The following is a 23,395-nucleotide window of genomic DNA, read 5'->3' as shown; positions in this document are numbered from 1 at the left end:
ATTCAGATCACCAGCCACCAATTATTTGAAAAAAAATATGCGTGCATATTTTGTCTTTAACAATCACACATTAAAGCTAAGGTCTGCAGGATTTTTTGTCACTTGTTAGTAAACATAACATTCAAACTGGGCTCCTCCTCCTTGGCTCAGTGCCAGCGGCAGCACACACCCACTGCTTCAGACAGTGACTTTGTTAACAAATTCACTGGACTAGAAACCACCTTTAGCATCGTGTTTCTACCTAGGAGAGACTTGAGAGCCATGCAACTGACTTGGCATGTTAGCACAAGCTAATCACGGGTATTCGACATATACCTTAGGCTAGCTCACATCTCTCTTCATCCCTGTCCTCCAAATGCCTGATGGCTATTGAAAGTCGAGCCAAGCTTTACTCTTATTTAATAAAAAGTTTTATCTTTTTTGCGTATAGCTTTACTTAGGTTGTGTCTTTCCTTTACCATGCTGTGTTCACTTTATTAGCTACTTGGGATAGCTTCATCCTCTGCTATCACTAACATGCAAAGTCACTTGCCAACTTGCAACATGCTGTGATTGGCTGATGTAACAAAGCTTACTCCCCTTGAAAACATCCTGCTACAACCAAAACATCAACATACAGGCAGAGGAGGGGCTTCAGGCCAACACAGACACTGACACACATATATAGAGGCCCAGAAGTGATGATTGAGCAGGATTAGTTAACATTTTATTCTTTAGGAAAATCCTGCAGTCTACCTTTAATTAAATGATTCTTGAACAGTCGTGTGTTTGGTCAATCATACCTTATTTTCAGTCTGAGCCTCGTTATTGTGAAAGTAAAATTAAGATTTGTATGAATCAAACTGATAATACTGGCAACTGACCATGAGTTTTTACCTTTTTTTTCACATAGTGTCACTTTAATATTACCGTCTCTTTAAGACCTTCACAATAAAAAAAGAATATCAAGAATTAAATGGTTTCTTCAGGCTGAATTTTTATCTCTTCTTTATTCTTTTGTTGTGTTTGAGTCAATATTCAGGACTCACCCTGAAGTGCCTGTGTTTGGAGCTCTGCTCATAAAGTTTGGCAGTGAGATGTAAGTTTTTAATATAATGTTTTGTCCCCATGGCTCATTCTGGAGAAGGCTCACCTAAAATATGTTTTACTTTCTTTTGGAGTTTTGTTTTAGAAGAAGAAACTCTGCAACTAGAGCCTGTATGCACATCCAGTCATTTCACAAATGGAACCACTGGTCATTACGCACTATTATGGATCAGCCCACTTGGTCATAGCGTTAGCTGCATGCACAACTGCCAAAAATTGCCCAATTAACTAACTACTCCATGAAAGCCAAGCAGGTGCAGAACATCACATGTCCAGGGAGCTTCTTGGAAAACCTCAATCCATGAAATCTGGATTGCACATACATGTACGTACTCTCCTTAAAGAGGGATAAAACATAAAAAGTTGTGTCTTCTGAGTTTAAATTTGCTGTTTAGCTCAACATGGTCACACTTTTCCAAAAGATTCATTCAATCCTTAAATATCTGTTCTCTTCGAATATTTTGTCCTGGATGGTAACGCATGAGCATGATGTCCGCCATCTTTAAAACAGCCCAACAGGTGCAGTAGTCCTGCCCTTAGCCCCTCTAATGGTGGGGTCTACAGCCATTACATCTAATGTTCTGTTGGGGTGTTAACTTGGCTCATACATACCTCTGGCTGGATGTGTCCATGGACTCAGGGCTTTCTAAATAAAAGAGCTTAACGGCTAGAAATAGAGTTTAACTTTTATAACAACATGTGAATGATTTCTTGCTCTTTGAGAGCTTAAAAGTTAAACTATGTGCATATTTACAATATCCTGACATTTATCTGGACACCAGAGCCGTGACTGTGGATATTTAAGAAGTCACTCTACTCACCTTTTATAAGTTTACCAACAGAGTAATAAATCAGAGTTTACAAAGGTTAGTTGTTCTTACATTACAGTAAATAAGTTTTCATGGCTATAAATAAATGCATGACCTCAAAACTCTGTATTCTAAATGCTGAAAAGTAGAATTAAAATGAAGATATGTTTTGATTTATTAACTTTCAGAGCAAATGCATACTTAAGCAGGAGACACATCTTTACAACGGTTTATGTCTGCAGTACTGATGGGAAATACAGTCTCAATCCTGAAAGAGATTATATCCAAAGGGATCACCACAATTTATACAACATGAACATTTTTTATTGTGCCTTTAAACTTGTGTACTTTTAAATGGTACAGCTTTTTATTTTTTATAGCATCAAAGCAGGCATAAACACACAAAAACAAGCCCTCCACAGAAGCCTTGAACACAGGTTTATTTCAACAAGCATTACAATATATCACAGGCAACCTAACCGCTCCCAACACAAACAACAGGAAACCCTCATGAGACCCACACACCAGCTACTGTCTCCATTTCAGCGTCTGCTTCATATCCACGGCTCACTCACCGATGAAATGTGCGGGGCAAACGTGTCACAGCTCCTCTCACACTGTGTGTGACTCTTCTGTGTGTGTGACACTGTGAGTGTGTGTGCAGGGGATTTGTTTTTATATCTGAGCTCATAAAGTTAGGGGAGGATGACTTTTCAGCTTGCTGCAGGTGCCAGTCCTGCACCAGATAAAGATTTAGCTCTGCGATGAGATTGTTACACTCTGCCACAGAAACACTCACAAACAGCTCCCTTCAAAACAATCTGCAGACAGATGTGAGGGGAACATACGGCCGTGGCTCTCCCTCTTTAAATAGAGGTCATGTCACTCCATCAGACGGAAATGAGACGTTTTATTCTGCCATGATTATGAAGGTAATAATGTTTATTATTCACTTAACACATTAATGAGGCTTCAGGCTTTCAGTAAATGAGGCCAATTCCTTTAGGTTGTTGTTGTCGCTCTGGTTCAGAGGTGTGAGTTTTATGATTTCAGTTTGATGCTGCTGGCTATTAGCGCTGCTAATATGACTCATGACAAGAAGGTGCTGATTCTGTTACATGGAAGGAAAACACACCCACGTTATCCCTCTCAGAAGCTCAAACATCACCTCATTATAGAAACTTTTCTTCACTTTGACTGTCTTTGTCTCTCCGCTGGATTTAGCACATAATAAACTGTCAGAATTTCACTTTTAAATCACCTGCTGCCCAACTTATACATTTACGAATGGCAGTTAAATTTCGTAGAGGACCTAATCTGAAAATGTAATTCCTGTCTTGAACAAAGGCCACTTAAAATAATATATGTGAATAAATTTATGCAATAATTGCCAGCGAGGGATTTCTTCCCTGTTTCAAGCTTGGGGGACAACCTTTGTGTGACAAACCTTGTTAAACATCACACTCATGCTTCTTAAGGTGATTTCTATAGAGGCTACATGTTTTTGTTTAGGGAACTTAAAGGGGCTGTGAAGACTTTCTATGTCTTCCTTCTAGATAGATGCCTGATTGCAATCCACACCTTAAAATGAGATTATCAGTACCAATATTACAGGTTACAGGTTATTTTGAACTGCTACTTCTTAGCTTCAAAATCGTGTCGAGCAGGACCAGATTGATTTACAGCACGTCTACGTCTCTATGACTACACCATGCTGGCGGATGGGATGGGTACTGAATTAGGTACTTTAAAAGGTACTGATCGAATTCTGTCTGTAGTACAGAGTACCGATTCACATAGAATCAAAAGGTACCATTTTAAGGTACCTAAACGCATCCGTGTGACTGTGAGAGGGTAGCAAGTTGGTGATTATCTGTGCTGGACATGAACACGGCACTGCAAGGTTTATGTATTGAGATATAAATGTGTTACATTGAGAAATTTTGAGGTTATACTATAAAAAAATATTTCTTATAGGGATGGGTACCTTTCAAATTTGTAATGATATGGTACAGGTTCCCAGGTACTGGGCATCGGTACCGGTACTCATCGGCACCAATTTCCGGTACTTTTTTTCTGTTCATGTGATAAAAAAAAGAAAAAAAAGTTGTTTAATAATAATTTTTTTTTTCAATTTAACATAGTTATTCTTCAATATATATCCTTGTTGTGCTGTGTTTTTGTCCAGCATGGAAAAATCGCCTACTCTTTCAGGGATGCATGTAGGTACCTAAACATGATACCTTTTGGGTTTGTGTGAATCGGTACCCAGTGCTTTTGACAGAATTAGGTCTATAAAAGTACCTAATTCGGTACCCATCCCTAATTTTTTTTAATGTAAAAACACAACCAAAAGGACCAAAAATTGGTACCGTTGAGTACCGATACTGATTGCCAGGTACCTGGCATCAGTGCCATATCGTTTTTAATGTGAAAGATACCTATCCCTAGTAGTGAGAAGAGAGATCTATATTTTTTTCTGCTGAAAAAGATTTCTCTGACTTATTTTGTTGTGATGGTGGACACTGGAGCCTAACTGTCAGACAGAAAAAGGACAGAAGAGCAGAAGAAAGCTAAACATGAGAGCGATACAGCCCGAGCTAAAGGCTAATTAGCCTTTAGCTCGGGCTGTATCACTCAGTTACACAGGGGCTAAACTGTTTGTGATAATGTCCATTCCAACCCATAGCCAGCAGTTATTCTGCAGTGGTCTGTTCAAATTTGAGAGTCTATCAATAAAATGAAGAGTGAGGTTACGTTAGCTCTGATTGGTAGATGACTGGTAGGACATAGCTAACCAGGCTTTGCTAATGTTACACGTTACAGACATGTCTTGGAGCACCGGGCTGCCAGCTGCTCTAAATACAGACAGCTACTAAACTACAGTTGTGTTGCACAACGGTTTGAAACATGACATCAAGAAAACATTATAGGAGCTGCTGATATTTAGCAACATTGTCAGCCCGGTGCTCTGACGTCTCCGTAGGCTAGCGGGACGACAAGTAAACACTGTCAGTTTGTAAGTTAAATTCCTCATTTTGGCACGTTTTATCGAGTAAACAGTTGTCTTGAACAAGGAAAATTTGCTTGATCTGTTCTCCATTTAATTCCAAAACAAACACACGCCTCACCTGAAGTAATTTATGACAGTGTGCAGAGACGCCGGTCCACAAGGTGGCAAGGCAGCCCAACTAAAACAGATCCTCCTCATAGCATCTTTCATGCTTAATAATTTAGTTACGCTTAGTCTGTTCGAATAATCCCTCAAACTCTGAAAGAAACTGATACTGGCCACCAGACACCTCATCATAAAATCATATCATAAAATTATGAAAGTAAAGACAAGTAGGCGTACTTTTATCATTAAATATAGAATAAAGTCTATAAAAACCTAATCAGCTGAAGCACATTTACAATATAAATGGGAAATAGTGAAGTTGCTATGCTTCATATTCGTCCCAGAAAGGTATTTTCTCCTTCTTTTCCTCCTCAGATGTAAAGCTGCTGGTGAATATCTGACCTGTTCCTGTGAGAGGCATTTACAAACTTGTTAAAGTTGGCAGATTTTAACTGGCAAGCACAGACCAATTAAACACCCACTTGTAAAAGCCCTGGTGCCTTTTCCAGACTTTGCTCTCTGCCTGCATCTGCGTTTGCTTGGATATTGTACTTGGGAGCAGAATTGCTCGAAACAGCACAAAGATGCTCCCTTTGAATGATCGAGGCAGCGTAATGATCAGGGAAGCTTTTACGACACCTCTCCGACCTGCAAAAAGCAGACAAATACAGAGAAAGTTGCAGCAGTTTATGAGTTGTGATGTGTGCTTGTGTACAAAGAGACGATGTTGATTTCCTGTGAAGGAGCAGAGCTTCAGGCTAACTTTCTTCTATCATAGGAACATTGTTAAAATGAAATGAGGATGAAGCCCATAAAGGTTATATACGACCCAGTTATAGACTTACACACCGTAACCAGTGAGTCCAAGCAATTCACTGTTAAATGCTTCACTGATTATAACCTATAGAAATATAGGAAGAGACATCCACAAACAAATCCCTGGGGATGAATGTGACTGATACAAGCGACAGAAGGATGAAACAAACATTCCTCAGAGCAAACAACACAGTTTGGATAAACAGGTATGATGGATGCCAGACTAGCAGGAGAAATACCTGATTGAAAAGCTGAAATGTGTTGAAGAATCTCTGAGGAATGATTAAATGTGAGGGCAGATGGTTAGATTAAAGACCATTAGCTTTAATTTCATCTTTTGAAATGGTCTCCCTTGTTTCAGACATCCTGAGATATAATTTAACAGACCATGGTGGTAAATACCAATTGGTCACTTTGCTATTTCTGAATTCGCTCTGACCTTAGTGGCATTCTGATCCGTCTCCACACATTAACCTCTGAATTCGACTTTTGATCCCTCTGATATTTGGGCGGGTAAAAGCTCGAGCAAAGGAAATGCAGCACATTGACATTCCTCCCCCTATCTGGTAATGAAATTGCTTAGCGCTATTGCATCCTTTCAAGCATCACACTGTGCTCGCTCATATGGATTTAATCCTGTTTAGAGAGGCTGTTGCTGACGGCAGTCGGCACAATGCCATTTGAAAGAAATCCATTGAGTCTGCAATAAGTTGGCCTCTCTCAAGTGTACATATCTAAATCAGCTTATCGGAAATTAATAATCGCAACTGATCTGAAATCAGGAGCATTTTAAATCTTGACATGCTTATTACAGCCTATATTCTTCACTAGATTAGACATGATGTATGCTTTGTGCCACAAGTTGTGTTGTTTATTAATTTTTAACCAATCAAATTAAGTCTTTATTCAGTATCTTGTCAGAGTTGTGGTTCTAGTGCATTAAATTCCTGTATTCTTTATATTTTATTCAACAACTGAGCCTATAAAGATCAAAAGATAAATAAAGGATGTGTTTCCTTGCTTTTATTCAATTCTAAATATTAGACCATAATCTTAAAAGCTTATAGTGCTCTATATTTAATTGTCCTGTCCATTAAAGTGAAAGCAAAAAGAATAATGGTATTAAAAATTTACATTTCAAGCATGGAGGATACAGTCGTCTCAATTTCACTGAAAGCATTAGAGATAAGACAGAGGAAATGGTTTTATCACACTGGCAGAGTTGAATAATTCTTGCTGTTGACACAGTAGATAACAGGATGACTGGAGGATTAGGAGAGCTGGATTTGATGACCGCCAAATGTCCTCTGTACTCCTAATGGAGTGTCACTTTTAACCAAATTGCCTTGGTTTATCTTGCAGAAGTGCTCTACTCCGTGTGCTTTCTGGGATGCTCTCTGCTGATGGACTGTTCAGGTTTTATGTGGGAAGAGATGTCCGCTTACATTCATTTTTATAACAAGCAACTGAGTGTTTACAGTTAAGGATCCTATTTATAAACCGACTGGTTGCTTGCTAATTAAACTGTAACACATGTGATGAAAATAATGACCTTTTCTAAAACTGTAACTCTAAAGTGTGAGCAGTGTGTCAACCCTTGTGTCATTAAAAGCACCACAGTCTGCAGATATTTGCTCATTATTGGCTCATTACTGATTTTTACCTCATTAGTTCATTGACTTTTAAGTCCTTAATTGTCAAACAGTGCTTGCACATTAATGTAAAATCAAGATGACCAAAGGAAAAGACATTTTTGGGTGCCATGTGCAGCCTTTTTTTGTATCGATACTTTTCCAGTAGTAGATATTTTGGTTAAAGTCTACAGAGAGGATAACAAGAAAATTATTTCTAAGCTTTACCGGATTTGTCAGACACAGAAAGGGAACAACACAGATTATATTAAATCAAAATGGGAAAAAGAACTTATTATGGAAATGTCAAAGGAGGATTTCGTTTTTTGTAACCCTACACATTAAAAGCCAACAATCTCAAATCACATCAACAAAGCCGGAAACTGTGTAGATTTGATTCCATTATGATTCAGTTTAAATTGCCATTTTAACGCCAGACCATATGAAAATGTTAAATGATTATAAAGTCTACAGACTATATCAGGAACCATATTTCCCATAAAATGCACATCATGAGTCAGAGAGAAACATTTCACCCTCTGCTGGAGAAAAGTGGTCACTGTTTTCCAATCCAGTTTATAAACAAAGACTGAAATAAAAAAAGGAATTTAAAAAAAAAAGATTTTTTGATAGAGAATCCTGATTTTGATAAAGTCTAAACAAAAAATCCCGATATGCCAATTTTTTTTCTTCCACCCCTAGTGGACATGTTGACGCCAATCACTCCCACATTTTTTGGAAGTGTCCAAAAATCTAGACTTTTTTGGGTTTATGTTTGTGTTACATCAGAAAATATTTTTGGTTATGGATTGCCTTATGAAGTAAAGTTACCATATTTTGGTCTGGTAAGTAAAAAATCTTGTTATACAAAATATTCATATCTATGTAAGATCCTGCTTGTTGCCTCTAAGAACATGTATGACAAAAACCTGAGCCTCTATATCTCAAGGAATGGACAGAAATAGTAACAGAAATATACAAAATAGAAAAGATTACTTTTTTTCTGAGACGAAGGGGAACATCCTTTGCGAAAAAGTTGGAAAGATGGTCAAGCTTTGCCTCAAAGAGAAAAGGGCACTTTCTTCTTGGGACTTAATTGAACTTTAATTGACTCAAACTAGAAAAAAAAAAATCTTCTTCAAACTTGATCTGCGCCACTATGTTTTACTTTTTGTTTCTGTCTTTGTCTTAATTCTATGTATGTAAAATTTGACTAATTGAACTTTTTTTTTTTTTTTTTTTTTTTAAAAAGGAAGTACACCACAAAAAACTAATTCTTACCAAGTGTTTTGGCTTATTTTGAGTAAAACTTGTCTTATTATACTTGATATGAGCCACATTCAACTTCCAGAAAAATGTATTGTTTCAAGTTATTTAAAGACAAAACAAGGTCTAAAATGCTTTTAACAGTTAAAAAAATCTGCAAATGGAACAAGAAAAATTTTCTAGAAAATTTTCCTTGAGCTAGAATATTGTCTTAACACAAGTAACTTTTTTCTTGTTCTATTGGCAGGCTTTTTTTTTGCTTGTTACAAGCAGTTCAAACCTCATTTTTGTCTCAAGATAAAATTAAAACAAGATGTTTTTCTTGGCTGGTAAGTTGTATGTGGTTCATATTAAGTCCAAAAAGACATTTTCTACTGAATATAAGACAAGAAACACTTGATAAGAGTTCACTTTTTGCAGTGTAATGACTTTTCCTTAAATTGTATCTCTGCAGTGTGAGCAGAGTGTCAACCCTTGTGTCATTAAAAGCACCACAGTCTGCAGATATTTGCTCATTATTGGCTCATTACTGATTTTACCTCATTAGTTCATTGACTTTTAAGTCCTTAATTATCAAACAGTGGTTGCACATTAATGGTAAAATCAAGATGACCAAGGGAAAGACATCCATGCGTGCCATGTGCTGCCTTTTTGCTGAATCAGTACATTTTGCAATCTACGTAAATGTGTGAATGATCATAATCCAGCATTTCTTCTGCAGAAAGATGACACAGAACATCTGAACTCTCAGTTTACTGCTCCCTCTGGGGGTAAACAAAGATGTTTATTATATAGACAGCAGTGATTGCAGACGCAGCATTAGTCAGCAAACATTTGTAATTGTAATGTTGTGTGTAACAACCCCGACAGCTGAACCAGATTACGGTTTCCCATGTGAAACATCAGTGTGTTTGAAGGTCCACAAATATCACTGTCTAATTAAAGTGCTTTATTACAACAAAGCAACAAATTTACTCCACAGGCTTACAACATCTCACAGCACCGCATGTAAAAGGATGAAGAAAGATTTCAGGCTCAGAGAGATTCAGCTTTCGTTTGAAGTCACTCGTTCTGCTTGGGTGACGGTGCTGACAGGGTTATTTTGGGACAATGAAAATACACTGTGATTAATGGTTCAAAACAGAAACACCATCCCAAGACAGTGTGTGTTCTGAGAGCCATAGCTGATAGTCCATCTGAGCCCACACCTCTAAATTAGTGCTGGTATCATAGATGTATGATAGAGCTCAGCCTCCAGTTTATCACACACACACTCACCGAAACAGAATAACACCTTAAATCAGCGTAAGAGCCGTGTCATGTGTGACAGCGCCTCCCGTAGAGCCAGCCTGATGTCATCTGATCACAGTGGATGGAAGCCCATCCACAGGAAATTCAGAGGCACCTTAATGGCACCTTTTCTGAAACGCTCGATGGCAACAATTGAGCGTGGGCCGTAATTGGCTCGATACATCTCACCTGATCTGTTTCTGTCCGAAATGAGAAGGTACGGGCCCCGTGAGAGGGACCTTTAACTCCTGTGTGACGCAGCAGAGGTCACTGCTGTGTGGAGACATACCCCGAACATTTAAATGCGTCGCAGGCTGCAGTAGTAAAGCTCCTTCATCTGCTCTGCTGTGTCATATTTCAGCGAGATTTGACAATGCTGGTGCTTCACAGCTCCCATAAAAAGGCTTCATTTTCTTCTATCTCGCAGAGGCTTTGTTGAGTGCTCTATCTCTTATCTCTGCAGTGCTCATTTTGGGTACCTCACAGTCACACATTGTTCATTGTCACAGGCTTAAGAGATACTAATGAATGTGATTGCTCTATCCTCCACTTGTGTTTGGGCTCAATGCATATGTATTTGACTTGGGATGGATAATTCTTGGTGCTTAATTTCCTGTGTGCCACACTCTCTCTGGCACATTTGTAAAGCGAGACTATTATTATCCAACTGAATGAGGACTAGATTAAAAGTTTTTGTGGTGTTTTTCTCTCTGGCAGTCATTTTGGATCATTCAGAAGGTTACAATAGGTCAGATCACACCTTTCACTCTGACATTCTCCTCCCTCTTTATTATTCTTTATTTTCTTTTCAGATCCAGAATGCAGACGACGTGTTGATTACTCCCTTGGAAAAATTTCGAAAGGAGCAAATCGGAGCTGCAAAGGTAAGAGACCACCTACACAGGCAATTAGCAATTGAACAGCAGAGGGTATTTCATGTGTTCTGACATTCTCGCCTCTCGTTCTCACCCCCTTCCTCTCTCCCACGGTATGTAAATCATTAATTAAAGGCAAAATGTGACACTGCCAAGACAAGTGACTTAATCAGACGAGTAGGGGGCATAAACAAAGCTGTCAGTCTGAGAGTAATATTTAAAAGATTGAGACGTGTGAGATGACAAGGTCATCAGTTCTTATGGGTAGCTTTATGTTTGGTTAAAGGTGGCATGTAAAACTTAAAGGCTCTGCAAAGACTTTATAAGTGATTCAAGATCTAAAGTTAGATTACCGGCGCCAAAATCAGTTATTTCTAAAGCTTTTTCGCAGAATAAGTGGTCAATTTATTTCATATAGAGTGAAAGTCTCTAAAACGACACCGTGCCATCTGGCAAAGCTTAGCAGTGAGAAGTAAAATGTGTCCTTTTTGTAAGAGAAATTGTTTCTTTGATTTATTTTGCAGTAATGATGGACACTGGAGTTGGACTGTCAAAAACATTTTATTTTAAGTAAAACTTGTCTTATTATCTTGATATGAGCCATATTCAACTTACCAGTCCAGAAAATGTCGTTTCAGGTTGTTGTAAGACACAAATTAGGTCTAAATTGCTTGTAACAAGTAAAAAAAAATCTGCCAAAGGACTGAGAAAAAATTGCATAAAACTAGAATAATGTCTTATTTCAAGTAACTTTTTGCTTGTTTCATTGGCATAGTTTTTTAACTTGTTGCAGTTAACTTGAAGCAATTAAGACCTGAGCTTTTGTCTTTAAATAACTTGAATCAAGACATTTTTCTAGACTGGTCAGGTGAATGTGGCTCATATTAAGTTTGAAAAGAAATTTTCTACGTAAGATAAGACCAATTTTCTTTATGAGGTTTCAGTTTTTTGCAGTGTTTTAATAAAATGAACAGTAAGGGTTATGTTAGCTCTGCTTGGTGAGGTTGGAGTCAGTTGGTGAACACTAGTTGTAATGGTTTGGGTTTTTGGTTTCTGGTTTGTGCATTTCTGGGTCTTCTTGTGTTTTAGTCTTCTTGTGTTTCTTTGTTAATCTGTGCTTGTCCTGTGTTTCTGTGTCACCTGTGTTATCTTAGTTATTCTTGAGTGTTCTGTGTTTCCTGTTTTTGTCCTTAGTTTAAGTTCCTTGTGGTTCTGATTTAGTTCCTCCATGTCTATGCTGTCGTGTCCAAGCCGTCTCGTTGCGTGTGCCTTCTCCAGTGAAAGTTTATTCCTAGAGTTATGGTTGTGGGATTTTCGCTCTGCTTTATGAGTCTTTAAATTTGGAGTTTAGTTAAAAGAAAAGTTTTTTAGTTGCCATCTGCGATTGGGTCCTCCTCCTTTGTTCTCCCTGGGATTTCCCAACACTAGTAGGACATGACCAGGATTCACTAACATTACAGGTTATGGATATGTCTCAGAGCACCTGGCTGTGAGTAGCCCTAAACAGGTAATCTTCTCACCTGCTGTACATTAAACTACAAATTAAGTTTACAAATTTTGTTTGTTGTCACCTTTTAAATAATAGAGCTACATAACTACAAATAAATACATTACATCGTCACTTTGCATACTTTAAAATTTTGTCTTAAACAAAGAAAAGTAGTGTTAAAAAGATTATCTGCTCCGGAAAGAAATGTATACCTTGGCAAGAGTTGAGGGTGATAGAGCTCATGGGACACGGAGTATTTATCCCAGAAAATGCTACTAATTCCGGCTAATCCTTACAGTGCTGATCACTATATAGACTTAATTATGGCTAGGAATGGGTATTAATAACTATCATATGGTATTGATTCGTTCTGTGTACAAAAGTAAGCTTTATAGGTTTTCAGTGTCAACAATATTTTGTTGAGTTTATAAGTGACACTTAAGTCCTACCTTAATGTTATACTCCCTTTCAGCAGACTGTCTGCTACAGTTTGGTGTAAGTTGTAGGTTTCTACAATAATTTGTTACTTGACAGTGTTGAAAACTATGATGACGTATTACATATTCAAGATCTGAGTATCCAGAATATTGCCAGGATCTGGATCGGAGTTTTACCTCTGTCAGAAATTATGGTGACCTTGTCTTGTATTGTTTTGCAAAGCAATCCAACCATTTATCGTGGAGTTATATACACATATTGTGAAAACAGCCCTATCTCACAATGATAAAGAATCCTGGATCAAGACGGGGATCCAGATCACCTCCAAAATTTAATCAGTTCTTCCTTATCTCATTTTGAACATTTCCTGAAAATTTCATCAAGATTCCTTTCATTAGTTTTTGAGTTAAATGTTCACAGACAAACTCTCCCAAAAACATAACCTCCTTGGCAGAAGTAATAAATATAAAATTGTTGACTGGATTTAAATGTCTTAGGACATGAATAAATTAAAATGAGTAAAAATCTTTGCACATTGTCACTGGATCCTAGAGATCATGGATAGATAAAAATAAGTAAAAATTGCATGTTACACAGCGTTAATGTAAGGTCCAGCTGGTCCGGAGTAATGAAAAAAATCGTCAAGGGAATCATTAAGGCTAATGATGTCAATGGATTGAACCATATATAATTGATTCTCAGCAGAAACAGTTATTGATACCCATCCCTAATTACGGCTGACAAAAACTAACAAGGGAGTGTTTGTCATCAAATACAGTTCAACACAAATTACAATTTACATCCCAGACTCACAGATCCACATTAATGAATTATTCACTGCATCTACCAGCTGTTCACTTTTATATGTTTTTATGCAGATATCAAACATGAAATATGCAAAGTCAGTGATACTCCAGCTTCAAGGCTGTTTCAACATCATGATTACCTCTAAGTTACAGCATCTGACGCACTAAATTGACCATTTTGTGATCATATTACTGCAATCCTTTCACATGTAATGCACACCTCCATAACCTCATCTCTCTCTGTAATGGAGGGATATCAGTGGGGTTTCTGCAGAGTGTTGCTTGAAGGAATCCTGGTTCCACAGTGGCCACGTTGCTGAAGTCAGCGCCGACTGCAAAGAACAGTGTGGGCTTGTTGCTACAAGCCATGCTTTCATTCCTGGCCAACGCAAAGGCATAAAATGAAAGTGGAGCAGCTTGTTTGTGGTCATCCCCATGGTGAGATCACACATGAACGAGCTGCCTTTACACCGGTCTCCCACCGAGTTTCTGAGTCCAGTGCAAACTCAACAGTCCACTCTGTGAATCATTTGCACATCTTTACATAGCTCTAACCAGTGTGTAGGACATCACAGCCTCAAAGTCACCCTCCCTCTCATCCCCGTTTCTTTTACATAACTTGACAGCTACTGGTCTGCAGAAGTCATTCTCAGAGCTGCATTGGTGTCTTCTACATGCCTGCCTGCAATGGAAAGGAACTATTTCTCTTCTCTGTGCTTAGGTGTGAACATCAATCACGCTCCTTTTTGCAGGGCAGACTAAATAACTATTGTCGCTCCATGTCTCAACTATCAAAAGCATCTGCTGTAATGAAATAGCACATCTCACCGCCATCTCTCCCCCACCTCATCGCTCAGTGTTATTGCACTGCCTCTCTATGTTTATAAAATGGTTTCTTAAAAGCCACAGCCCCCGTCACTCCCACTACCTCTTATATCCTCCGACCACTTCCTCCTAATGGCCTCTCCTCCGCGGCCCATCCCCCCCGCTGAACATTAGTCCAACTAGAGTGAGATAAAAGGCAGACATCACGAGTGGCTGAGCAACTTTCCACTGTTCCGAGAATCAGAGAGAGAAATCTGCAGCCTGCCTGACCCTTCCAGTTACTGGGCTTCGAGTCTGAGAACGTCAGATGGACGAATGGGGAGCTCTTGCCTTATTTGGGTATACAGAGAGTTATCCCACTGAGGTTGCGTACCAGTGTATCAGCTTCCTTAGGCACAAGCACAACACTTCCATGGTCATAAAACACCAGCAGATTGACTGCAGCTTTACAGGACATATTAGGCGCAGTCTGTGTTACACAAAGCAGAACCAAATGTTTTGGAGTAAAGCTTTCAGAAAGCGTGTCACAAATAAACTTTCGAGAAAAGCCACAAAAATTCAAACCATCATGATTTCTCACTGGAACATGCACTCGCCATGTGCGCTGACAGTCAAACACAGATGTAGAAGTGAGATTATTGTCACACTGATTTTCAGTTTCAGATGGAACATTTGAGAAGAATACGGCTCTCAAAACTGAAAAGGGAACAGAAATGTGTCCTTGCCTCAGTGTCTTTCTGCTGTTGGCTTCTCTTCTTTTTATCTGCTAAATTGCTAAATGTTCAGCAGAAACTTAGACCTGAACTTTTGGTCTGAACTCACACAGACCTGCTGCTCTGAGGGCTGTGCTGTTGATCTTTTTGAACCATTGGAGGTAAACTGCCTAAAGCTGGTTCCACACTATTTCTGTGAGTGTTTGTTGGCTGTCACATTTTTAAGGCCTTGAAATTTAAACACACCTCAGGGACACTTTGTCAAAAAACATACCAGGGGGTGTCAAACTGCCAGGTATTGGTCCTGCTCTCTGAAAATTTAACAGTATGAAACTCCCAGCAAAGATCTTCAACATTAGGGGCACCATAGGGGTCCCCTGCTAGCTGAGGGTGTAGAATTAGTGCTAACAAGCCCAGATGGGAGTCAGATGGCCACTGATAATTCGAGCCTTGTCCTACAATGAGTGCAGGGATATCGCTCAAATAGTTCTTGGCTAGTTTTTGTCTCCAGAGACTAGACTGACATTTGCTTTCATGTTATCAAATCCCCAAATATGCTTCGCAGGAAGCTGCGGAGTAAAGGGCATCAATTAGGGATATGAACACCAGCTGTGGACTTCATCGCCATCATAAAATATGTACAATGTATTTTTATACTTTAATCAGCCCTGGGATGTTATGGTTAATAGACATGAGTACTTTTGAAGAACTTTTCTGTGTCTCTGGAAAAAATGGGCTGATCAAAAAAAAAAAAAAAAAAAAAGAACCATCCATCAAATTAAAGTACACTTACTTTGTGTAGAAAAAACTAAATGGGAATAGAAACCATGGGGTGGGGTTTTTTTAGCCAAAATGTTCGGGAACTTTTAGTTCTTGGTAAAAGATTCAGAAGAATCACACATGACTCGGAAAACAATAAACCGTCATTTTGTTTGGCTCAAAGTGAGGTCGCCACAAAAACTGCTCCCCCTAGTGACTGGCTGCAGTATATGTCAAAAAATGGAAAATATAAAATATAAATACACCTGGTAGAAATGTTTCTCACATCAGATTGCTGTGATGATATGAAGATAGTATTGGACTGTATTTTGTCCAAGTTCCCTTTTTTCTGAAAAGTTTTGTTCCTTAATTATTAAAGGTTAAAAATGGGTTTTTACGTCATGTTTAACGATGATTGACAACTGATGTTTTTGTGTAGGTTTTCCAGGATTAGTAAAACATCAGAAGGGGGAGTCAAGAAGAGATTATACTCTCTAAGGAAACAAAATTATTATTATTTTTGTCACCCGGCTTCACTTCCTCTGCTGGTATTATTTGGCTTTAACACTGTTTAGTTATAAATAGCAAAGCCACACTTTCCATTCTATATACCGCCTATCTAACTACAAGGTTCCTGTGGCCCTTTCTTTGTCTATGTCTCCATAATGGGCTGAAAACCCAAGTAGATTATGGCCAGAGACGTCGAGAGAAAAATAAAGGTAATTGAAACGCACCACCAGACCAGTAGAGGGCAGTAAGAAAAAGCCAAAGCCATTCAGTAAAAGTGCTAATGTTATTGATATGATATTTATTGACGATATTAATCCTGTGCTGGTTTTCATCATGCTTTATTTAACGGCAGATGGATTTGTTGACACTTGGAAAGAGACAAGTGCTAATCAGAAGCACGAAGATGACAGAGATAAGCGCCAGTGTTTGGGCTTAAAATTGAGCCCATCAATAGATGACTGTTGACAGGATGCATCCTCCTAAAATGGCTTTAGATTAACACTGAATGTTTATCTAATAAGAATATTTTGACGTACATTTACAACTAAACTTGGAGGGATGGAGATGGTATGGATCAACCCGTGCTTGAGCTTACCGGAGGATTTCTGTAAACTGGATATCCACTTACAGGGTCACTCTTTAAATCGTAACACCGAGAGCTGACAGAAACACATTCACACTATCAAAGAAGACCAATGTTTAGGAGTTATTAAACCAAGTCACGCACAGTTGTGTGTCATCTTGTTGTAGACAGAGGATGAAATAGCAACACTGAGGGTGAAATCAGAAATATACAGGTTGCAGGCCTCACCCTTTGAATTTCCTCGACATCTGCCTGGACCAATAAATTTAGACCCTAGTTCCCTCCAAAATTCACATAGTTCCTGGGCAAAGATCTTGCAGTTGAAAAATACTGGATAAAAGTCTTGGTGTTTTTTTTATTCTTTTATATTTGTTAATCAGATGACCATCTCTTCTCAACTTTTATTTGAGTACAACACTATTTACCCCACTGGATCACAGGTTGTTGCTGTGTGCAGCATGGTCTGACCATCTTTACTTAGATCCAGCACAAGTCTAAGCTCATGGACATGATGAAATAAGAGCTGATGTAAACTACTGCAGATATACAAACCATGCTGTGTAATAAACCTCACAGATTGTCAGGTGAAAAACTAACAGCTCTGAAAATGAGACCAACTTTAAGCCAGCTGCAAAAACAACAAAGGCCTGAACATGGTGAGCACGTCCAATATATTTCTTTCCATTATTCTCATGTCTGTCTCATCACTTTCCAATGTGCCCGGCCTAATAAAGCAGAAACACTATTATAGAATCTTTCAGAAGGTAATTACTTTTTTCTCCTGATCACCAGAATTTCACAAGGCAGTCAAAGTAGACCTTGAAAGGTCGATTCTTACCTGTGTGAAGGCTGCAGACATCTAGTTAAAATACATCAGCTACTGATAACCTGTTGTTGGCGAAAGCAGCATGTTTTAAATAAGTGTACATGAAAACATTGGTATCACAGTGAATCGGGAAAGGAGATGACAGTGTTGTAACTCTGGAGCGAAGTTCTGAAATAATTATTGCACTAATAAATAAAGAAACAACTTAATTTACTATTTACAACCTGTCACCTTCAAAGCAGCTGAGTGGCCCTTTGCATCACTTCTCACATTGTGTTAAAATATTAAATGGAAGCTTTCAGCCTGAGACATTTTAGTCTTTGTTTTTAGTTTTTGTATTGTTCTACACACTCTGAAGGACTTTCTTCTTTCAGAACGTCAAAGTGACACTATTTGCTTTGCAGTTCAATTAAACAGTGAGGATATAAAGCCATTGTGTCTTGAAGCGACACAATGGCTTCTTGTTTTATTTTGTAACTCTTCATCGAGTGTTCCAGATCTGAGATAATCAGTGAAGAACAAACTGAGTGTTTATGTTTCATGTCTCTGTATGGAAGGGTATTAAGAACAAAATTCAAATGAAAATGCAAACATGAAAATGAAAATGCTGTATGGGAAATAAACCTTCATTTCAGGGAGGTGTGTGCAATATTTGTGTCATAATTCAAATGAAATATCAACAATGAATTTTCATTTTCATTTTTATCTTCAAGACTGCACTTTATTTGACATAATTCAAATTAAAATGAAAAGGGTGTTTGGGTTTTCGTTTTCCAGCTATGGTCCGCTTAAACTGGACATAATTCAAATGAAAATGCAAACACCTTTTTTATTTTAATTTTTTATTTCAATTTGATTTAGATAATGTGGCTATATTCCTGAAATGAAAATATATATTTTTGTTGCATTTTCATTCAAATTATGTCCATGTCAATGATCGAGTTTTTAATAAAATTTTTATCTACTAGACTGCACTTTTATTGACATAATTCAAATTAAAATGGGTGTTTGGGTTTTCATTTTCAAGAATGGTCCGCTAAAACTGGACATAATTCAAGTAAAAATCCAAAAATGAAAATCAAAATGCAAAAAAAAATTACATTTTCATTTTAAGAATATAGCCACATTTTACGAGTCATGATGAAAATTAACTGTCCATTATTTATCATTTTCACTTTTTGATCTTCAAGACTGCACTTCATGTGACATGCTAACACCTTTTTTTATTTTAATTTGATTATGTCACATAAAGTGCAGTCTTGTAGATGAAAACAAAATAAAAACAGGATTATTGACATTTCATTTCAATTATGACACAAATAGTGTGCCAACATTCTTGAAACGAAAATGTAATTTTTTTGTTGCAATTACATTTTCATGTTTGCATTTTCATTTGAATTTTGTCCTTAATACACTTCCATATATCTGCTGACTGTATTGAAATCACAGATGCTTACATACTGTAAAAGTTCATTAAAGAGTGAAACTTTTGTCGCTGCTCGCAGTTTTCATTTGAAAGGACACTGAAGTGAAATCTTAACACATCTAAACATCCATCTTATCACTAATCTGGATCTATGATAAGATAACCTGATGCTTACATAAGATCACTTCCTGTTACCTCAGTTATAAAAGCAGCGCTCTGACTGAGCTCCTTAGTCAGAGCCAACACTGACCGATGTCCAATACAAACAAGCCTCCGATGCGTCATCTCAACAAAGATTTCCAAACTTCCTGATGATTCAGGTGTCTCTTCTCTCTCTCATTATCTGTCTGGTAAGGTGTTGAGAGGAAGGTTTAGTGTGATCTGTCTTGACAGTGTGAAGCCAAAGGCATCGCTACAGGATTCAGTTAAGATGTATATTCATGAAGAGCTTGTCTTTTCTGCAACATAGAAATTCAGCCTCTGAAGATTTTTTATGAAGATATCAGATTTATTCTCCTGCAGCTAAGATTAGACGTTGAGTTTCCGTTCAAACATGCAGATTGTTCATGTGTGGAGTTTTGTTCCCCCTTTTTTTCACGGATAAATATGGATTCATCATATCATGTGTCAGACTGAACAGGGGCAAGATTAAATGCTCATTTTTCTGACTAAGCCCTGCAGTTTGCCTCTCACACACAAACCAAATATGGCTTATTTAGAAGTCTGGATATTTGTTTTTCAACTCCTCAGAAGCAGATGTTTGTAATTATTCCGTGTTAATTGGCCGACTTCGAGCTGTCTGTGATGTCTCCTCGGGAAGTGGGATTTCAGGTAAAGAGGGAAGCGTGTTTTGGCTTTACTGCAGAGTAACTGAACTCAGACTGAAGCCTGGTGTTCTCCCCTGTGGAAGTGGGGCCAGCTCATGTGTGGCGGAGCATCAAAATAACCCGGCTACTGCTACTTAACCACCGTCCTGGACCCCTGCTCCAATTAGCCGTCTCCTAATAGGCTCCCAGACATAGGGTGCACAGGTTTTCCACTTTCATAACACCATGGCATGCTTCATCTAAAATGTATTTGTAATAAAACCATGGCGTGTGACACAACACTAGCTATTAACACTGTATAATCCTAAGGTGTGAGGAAGCAGAGAGTGATGCTTTGTGATTTCTGCAGTTCTTCTTACAGACATCAACATGTTGGAGCTTCCTGAATGCTTGCATCTGTAACCATGGTGATGAAAGGTAGAGGAATGATGGGCCTTAGGCTCTTAGGTCCAGTGTCAGACTTTGCTTTTTTTTTTTTTTAAATTAATGCACTTTACTAGGGATGGGTACCTTTCACATTTGAAATGATACATTACAGATGCCTGGTACATGGCAACCGGTACCGGCACTCAGCAGTACCAATTTTCTGTACTTTTTTGTGTTAATGCCCTGAGAACTATCAATTTGTAAAATAATAGATAATATATATATTTTCAATTTAAAAAATTTATTGTTCAATATATAACCTTGCAATGCTGTGTTCATGTCCAGCATGGAAAATTGCCTACTCTTCCTCTCCCTCTCAGTCACAAGGATGCATTTAGTTACCTTAACATGGTACCTTTTGACTTTATATAAATTGGTTCGTGGTACTTTTGACAAAATTCAGTCGGTACCTAAAAAAGTACCTAACTCGGTACCCATCCTTACACTTAAGCCATGTTAACTCAACTTCACTTAAGCCAATTTTCATTTGAATTCATGCAAAACATTCAACTTTCCCAAGGTAAAAAAAAAAACATCCAATATACTGAAAAGCTTAAAATAAAAATGTAAACAGAAGTTACTGCTTTTAACACTTAAAGTGCAATGCAACCCAGAAGTGCCACATTTATCAGAGCAAAATATGTTTGGTTACTGTGAAAAGAAAAATAAAGTATTCATTTTTGTTTCAACTCACAGGTTTTTAGCCATATGGAGACTATAGCCTTTGTAAGATAAAACATTGCTACTTCAGTCACATCTTTATAGCGCTCACTTGTTTTGTCATATGGAGTGCCCTCATCAAATATCTGTTTCAAAGTTGTTTGTTTTGACAGCATGGATGACCATGTGGCTGCCCGTCTCCACCCCCTTTGACTTTCATCTCTTCGGGTGGTTAAAAGGGTTTGTTGTGTTTCCATCAGGGGTACAAACTTTCTCTTTGCAAACTTTGCAAACGACTGTTGTTTGTGCTTTGTCACTTTGGGAGAACCCAAACCAGCTCCATATTACAGAGATACAGTTTCTTTTGCGGACTAACTAGTCACTTTCACCTTCGTTCGCAGCGATTCTTTGTCTCACAGAAGTGGGGATCAAAAGGGGACGGAAATAAACAAACCAAGACATCAGATTCAGGCAAACAGCCCTGTGCCTTTTCTTTTCACCGGCGCTCTTAGCATCTTGGTTTGAAATGTTACCTCTAATGCACTTTCTTTGTTTTTCGCTGCATTGCCAGTCTACATGGTATAAAAGTAAAAAAGTTACATTTGAATAGAATTTCTGTACATTTTAAAGCTTTGTTTTTCTGGTGAACATCTGAATATTTTATATTTTAAATTAATATCAACTTCAGTAACTCTATGTACTCATTTTTTGCCCTTCACCCAAATTATTACAAGTCTTATCCCATAGTAGGACTAGAAGTTATTTTTAACTCCACCAAGGAGGTTATGTTTTTGTGAGAGTTTTTTGTCTTTTAACAACATAACTCAAAAAGTAACATACGGATCTTGATGAAATTTACAGAAAATGTTCAAAATGGGATAAGGAAGAAGTGATTAAATTTTGGAGGTGATCTGGATCACTGTCTGGATCCAGGTTTTTTCTAAAGGATTCTTCATCATTGTGAGATCTGGCCGGTTTCACCATATGTGTATATATCTGATTGATAAATGGTCAGTCAGAGTGCTTTGCAAAACAATACAAGACAAAGTCACCATAATTTTTGACAAATGTAAAAGTACGATCCAGATCCTTACAATATTCTAGATACTAAGATCCGGAATGTGAAATATGTACTGGGTCATCATGGTTTTCAACACTGTCAGGTAACAAATTATCGTACAAACCTGCAACTAACACCAAATTGTAGCAGACAGTCTGCTGAAAGGGAGTATAACATTAAAGTTGGACTAAAGTGTTTCGTGACGATCACAATATGCTTGGTGGAGGATTTTCTAGTTCAACACTATTTTCAGATTGGTATTGGTCGATACTCAAAGCCCACGTATCATATTGGAACCAGAAAAGTTGGATTGGTGCATCGCTAACCAAGACACTGCCTACAGCTTGCTCTGATTGGTTCATAGGTCTGTAGTCTGTCTGTAGTGCCAACATGGAGAAGATTAGCAAATTTTGTGATTCACCAGCAACCAAATATCCTTCCTACCTTTACTTTTCCTGCCTGCAGTTTGTCTCATCATGCTCCTCACTGCATTGTTGCGTTATCAGTCAGCAAACTCACCTGTACCAGAGTTGGCTCTAAAGTGCTTTTAACAGCAACTTGAGGCTTGCCAGTTTGAAACTCCACTACAGAGAAATGAGCATCAGAATATTCTCTTCCTGCATCTGATTTATTCATGAGCGCGAACAAAGCAATCAGATGAGGAAATCTCCCAAGTGGGGGGTTCATGTGTGTTTTGTGCACCTCAGAGTGTTGGGAAGTGCTCGGGCTCCATCCATTCCCTGCCAGATGATTACTCAGGGGCTCTGGCATTAGTTTGTGTCAGAAACTTGTGTGCTTCAGGGTATATATCTATCCACATCTATGTCCTCTGCCACCATGTGTTTGGCTTCAAAGCCTTTTGCCTGCTCTGCTCTCCCTCCTCTTGGAGAGTCTTTGCAATTTAAATTGCACATATTCCTCTCTGATTGCACAAACATATCCAGAGGGGGGGCTGGGGTGGGAGTGTGCTTTCCGCATGGGCAAACCAACAAACACCTGGTATTCTTCAAGGGTATCATTACGATCACACCGGTTTATACACGCCCTGCCTGGATCAAAACAAAGCAAGGTACTTTAGGTGACTTAACAAGGGTGGCTCTGCCCCTGCAGCTCTGAGTCACTCCTGACTCGGTGCAAGTGTGAAAGAGTCGGTCTG

At 38.3% G+C, this 23,395-nt stretch overlaps 1 protein-coding gene across 2 annotated transcripts in view; it reads left to right on the top strand.

The window, feature by feature from the left end:
* arhgap42b (Rho GTPase activating protein 42b) overlaps nt 1–23,395 on the top strand; it is a 92,396-nt gene that overhangs the window by 43,484 nt on the left and 25,517 nt on the right. For both annotated transcript variants that reach the window (XM_074680072.1, XM_074680071.1), the window contains exon 4: nt 10,829–10,900. In XM_074680072.1, the coding sequence (XP_074536173.1) occupies nt 10,829–10,900 (72 nt within the window). The remainder of the gene's footprint in view (nt 1–10,828; nt 10,901–23,395) is intronic.

Source organism: Halichoeres trimaculatus, unplaced genomic scaffold (genome assembly GCF_033239565.1).
Source record: "Halichoeres trimaculatus isolate MK-OKI-2021-1 unplaced genomic scaffold, fHalTri1.1 fHalTri1_scaffold_9, whole genome shotgun sequence".
Classification (NCBI taxonomy): Eukaryota; Metazoa; Chordata; class Actinopteri; order Labriformes; family Labridae; genus Halichoeres; species Halichoeres trimaculatus.
Note: the sequence above shows the minus strand (reverse complement) of the source record. Positions and strands in the feature narration are given on the sequence as shown.